At 35.3% G+C, this 5,000-nt stretch overlaps 1 protein-coding gene across 11 annotated transcripts in view; it reads left to right on the top strand.

Moving 5' to 3' along the window:
* The window catches only part of LOC144957369 (uncharacterized), a 69,088-nt gene that overhangs the window by 61,653 nt on the left and 2,435 nt on the right, over positions 1–5,000 (top strand). For all 11 annotated transcript variants that reach the window (XM_078888566.1, XM_078888569.1, XM_078888575.1 and 8 more), the window contains 5 exons: positions 31–194; positions 873–1,004; positions 1,509–1,600; positions 2,875–2,953; positions 4,088–5,000. The exon at positions 4,088–5,000 is cut by the window's right edge and continues 2,435 nt beyond it. In XM_078888566.1, coding sequence (XP_078744692.1) covers positions 31–194; positions 873–1,004; positions 1,509–1,600; positions 2,875–2,953; positions 4,088–4,555 — 935 coding nt within the window. In that variant the 3' untranslated portion in view covers positions 4,556–5,000. The remainder of the gene's footprint in view (positions 1–30; positions 195–872; positions 1,005–1,508; positions 1,601–2,874; positions 2,954–4,087) is intronic.

Below are 5,000 nucleotides of genomic sequence, written 5' to 3' on the forward strand. Positions count from 1 at the left end.
GTTGGTTATACGTGTATTTTGTTTTCACAGGAAATGATCCTGATAACGTAGCCAATGGCAGCAGCGACCTAAATGGGTCAAGGACATTTGAGCCGGCAGTCCCTGAAAAGGCCAAACCGGGCAGTGTTCTCCCTTTACTTGAAGCAAGCCACTCCACTCTAGAAATCAAAGGAGTCACGCTGAACAAAAGCCAGGTATGTTTGTGAGTTTATTTAAAGTGGGATTTTTTTCCATCACCACTTGCATACGAGCCAAAACATTCATCCCTCCCTATGAGAGTTTATACATGTTGCCTTTTAGCCAGACCAATTATTGGTCCCTTTTGTGAGCATATATCCAAATGTTTTGATACTGTGACTCTTAAAATTGTCATGTTGTACATCCAGAGTTTTTTCTGAGACTGGACTGAGATAATCATACAAATGGTATAGTCAAACTCTAACAATTATAAATTCAGTCTTCTTCTTCTTCTTTCAGCTTATCCCGCATTTTGCAGGGTTGCCATATTGAATGCCACATCTCCATGTGTCTCGGTTCAGAACATCATCTTCTTCCTCCAGGCCCAGTTCTTTCATATCGTCATTTACCCTATCCAACCATCTAGTCTTTGGGCGTCCCTTTTTTCCCCTTTCCCGCTTATTGTAAGTCCAATACTTTTACAATTATAAATGCAGTGAGCTTCCAATATTCATTTTATATACTGTATACTCCTCTGTTCCTCCTCCTGGTGGAGGAGGAACAGGAATCGAGCTATTGAGAAGATCTGAGGACAGATATGGCTGGAGGGACATGATCGCCGATGTCTGCAACAGGCCTGGCACTTGATGATGATGATGATGAATGATGAAACTCCTCTATTTTATTCCCTTCAGGTGTATGAAGTTGCTGAGTTCCTGGAACGTGAACACGGCATCAACAGCGTGAATCTGGTGAATTGTGGGATAGACGACGACGATGTCCAGAAACTGATGGAGGTCATTCAGCAATCTCCTTCCAATCCGTTGGTAAGAGAGTTTGGTTTTTCATGAAAGTACTGTGTTATTTATTGATTATATTCATATGTATTTATCTATTTATCTATATCCGTTGGTAAGAGGATTTGGTTTTTCATGAAAGTACTGTGTTATTTATTGATTATATTCATATGTATTTATCTATTTATCTATATCCGTTGGTAAGAGGATTTGGTTTTTCATGAAAGTACTGTGTTATTTATTGATTATATTCATATGTATTATCTATTTATCCATTTAATTATTTTGGTAGTTTCCTTCTGCCTGTATTGATTTGAAATTACATGTAAATGCATGGTTCATATTGGCAATTGCCTAGAATAAACCTGAATTGAATGAAATTGTGGCTTAGACAACTTGTACTCTGTGGAAAGGAAATTTCAATCCACATGATATTTGGGGAGGGGGAAGGGGCCAATAATTAGGTAGTGTGCTTTGAATTGATCAGGTGGATGTATATGTTAATATGTTAAAACTTTGTTTATTTTCCAACAGATGCTAAACTTGGGTTTGAATCCTCTGACGGTGGAGAGTGTCCATCACATTCTGATGGCCTGCAAGCGTAAACCAACCATAGAAGCTGTCCTGTAAGTAAATAGCACATACATGTTGATTGGTAGTATTTGTGTTTGTTGATGGGTAATTTTTGTGTTTGTTTGTTTGTTTTCTTTATTTGCTTCTTTTTTTTGTTGTTGTTGCTGTTGTCTGTTTTTGTTTTATTGTTTGTTTTGTTAGTTTGTGGGGTTTGTTTGTTTGTTTGGTTTTGTTGGGTTTTTTAAAAATCTATCTATCAACTATCTATCTATCTATCTATCTATCTATCTATCTATCTATCTATCTATCTATCTATCCTTCTATCTATCTATCTATCTATCTATCTATTGAATCGTGTTTGATACAAATATGGTGCGAATAATGCTCGACATGTAGCAATGGAGCGAATTGTTATTTTAATATTTACCACAATGTTGGAGTCAGTCTACATCGATGTTTCAGGCCTTTTAGCCATCGTCAGGACTGTGTGTTACATGAGTTTGGTTTGTTGTCTGTTGTTGTTTGTTGAAGTGGTTCCGGTTTGTAGTTGATTAATAAGTACTTCCGGCGATGTAGACACGTATTGTACATCTCATTTTTTCGTGTTGAGTGTGGCTTCATGAGGGTGTTTGATTATAGTATGTTTCTCTTCCAGGCATATGCTACATTCTTTTGATGTTGGTGTGTATCCTGTTGCTTTAGATAAAATTTTCCATTAAATGTTGTGGTCTAGTTTGTTGTCTTTTAATTTCCAAATATGTTCGCTGAGTTTTGTGGATGTTTTTTGTTAGTGTTTCTAAATGTTGAGGTGTGGAGGTTGTATCTTGTTTTGAAATTATTTTCCGTTAGTCCTACATATGTAGGACGTGTACATCGCCGGAAGTACTTATTAATCAACTACAAACCGGAACCACTTCAACAAACAACAGACAACAAACCAAACTCATGTAACACACAGTCCTGACGATGGCTAAAAGGCCTGAAACATCGATGTAGACTGACTCCAACATTGTGGTAAATATTAAAATAATATCTTTCTATCTATCTATCTATATATCTATCTATCTATCTATCTATCTATCTATCTATCTTCTGCCTGTCTTCAATCTATCATTCTATCCGTTATTTTGATTTTAACTTATGTAAAAGTCACCAAATTTTTGTAGATATTTGTCACAACTCAACATCAAATTATAACAGCTATAAAACCGCAGACAAACAGAAAACTTACATTTCCTCCAAATAAATCAGGATGTTTGTTTTTTTAGTTGTTTTTTAATGATGTTTAATGGTATTTATATTTTGTTTTGTTTCTGTATCTATTTAGTCTACAAGGTACCAGATTAGGAGATGATGGAGTCAACGCTCTTGTCACTGGGATGATGGCGCAGATGGAAGACAAAAAGGTAAGGATTGGAAATAGAAATACAGTTCACTCCGCTTAATCATACATCGGTTAAACGCACACTCTGTACATTCGCGAAAAACGAATTTTTTTTTCTATATAATCGCTCCACTTAATCGCACACCATCTCTGCTCAATCGTTACACATTGATTGGAGTGACAACCAACAGCCATATGAAATCTACGATGATGTTCCTGTTCCACACAACTTTTCAGTCAAAGCATTTGATTAATTTGTTACAATGGACAACTATATACCTCAAACGACTAACAAGAGGACATGACAACAGATTATCAATTCAAATATCTAAGAACATGTACTCTTTTTTCCCATCCGATATTCGATTATGGAATGAGCTCCCTCAAAAATTGATTGAAATTTTAAAATTACAGAATTTACCCAAAAAAAACTAGTAACGTGGTAAAAAAAATACCAAACAATGAAATGATCACAGCATGCATTTTGAAATGTGTGTGTGTGTGTGTGTGTAGTATGTGTGTGTGTGTGTGTGTTTAATTTCATAAAGGTGAGCTGTAGTCTTGACCCTTTAGGCTATCACAACGACCGCGAAGAAAAAGGAGAAGAAGAAGAAGAAGAAGAAGAAGAAGAAGAAGAAGAAGAAGAAGAAGAAGAAGAGGAAGAAATTATGTGGTAAGCAAGCTACATAATAATGTGACAAATCGTATAAAGGGTTGCTTTGATCTGAATACCTTATGATGAACAATAATGAGGAGCAATTGGAAATATGATAATTAAACCCTTTTAATTCGTCAAGTACATATTTTCACTTTTGGATTTACCGAGGCACAACATGCAAATTCCTTTTAAAAGCTAAAATGTATGCACTTTTGCACAAAGTGCAGGAAAGCCAACAAAAAAAAAGAAGAAGAAAATGTCTTTTTTTTTCTTTTCTTACACTCCGTTTTTAAGAAGGGGACTAAAATTTGTTTGTAACCTTTTACCATTTGTATAGGAGTCAATATCATTTTTTTTTTTTAATTTTAAGAGAGTGGTCTACAAAATGAGCTACCGTGACCCTAAAGGCGATAAAAGAAAAGGTGTTTTGATTTTTCTCCATTACATCATGAAATGTTAAGATTTAAGATTTTTTTTTTAATTTTTTATTTTGCATAGATGCGTGGAGAATCTACAGAGCAATGCATCCACGAGCTAGATCTTAGTGACTGCAAGTTTGGAGATCAAGGAGCTCTGGGCATAGCAAGACTTTTGACGTCTCCCTTGGATATTGACACATTGACCCTAACACACAATCATGCAATCAGCTCGGATGGATGGAAAGCGATCGGTGACGCTCTCAAACACAACAGAAACTTAGAGACCTTGACCTTAGACCATAATTATATAGGGGATGATGGGATTGAACACATTACGCAAGGTCTCTTTGATAACAGTTGTGTCACAGCCATCGACATCAACGATGTCGGTATCTCAGACAAAGGAGGAAAGAGTATAATGGAACTGCTGAAGAGGAATACCAACTTGTTGGAGATTACTGTCATGGAGAACAAACTGACTGATGAGATGGCAGACAATATCCAGAGGTACATCTCTCTTAACAAGGCATCTTATAGCCCTAAATAGATTATCATGAAATAGATTTATTTGTATTTGTATATTGTCTTTTAACAATGCACATATTAGCATCCAATACATCATTGAATAGGAAATTTCATCTATATCTCATCAAAACATCTCTTATCCATAGATTAGTTCTGCAAAAGGCAATTTTATATCTCTATTATCAACTCATCCTTCAGGCTGAGATAAATTATGATATAGGAAATTTTATATCAAGTATTATTTCAAAAAAAATAATACCATTTCGACGCAGTGGGATATGTGTCTATTATTTAAAATATAAATAGGGCCAGAGGTCAAAATAAATTGTTCCATACAACCAATGTTGACGAGCACAAAATTACTGGCAAATCAAAAAATTATAAAACCATTTTCTACAGATTGCTTATGAGTAACTTGCAAACCTTTTCTAAATTAAGGGTAATTCTATCACCTTTGGTCTCAAATG

This window comes from Berghia stephanieae, chromosome 11 (genome assembly GCF_034508935.2).
Source record: "Berghia stephanieae isolate SIO BIC M18660-M18661 chromosome 11, UCSD_Bste_1.3, whole genome shotgun sequence".
NCBI classification, from domain to species: domain Eukaryota; kingdom Metazoa; phylum Mollusca; class Gastropoda; order Nudibranchia; family Aeolidiidae; genus Berghia; species Berghia stephanieae.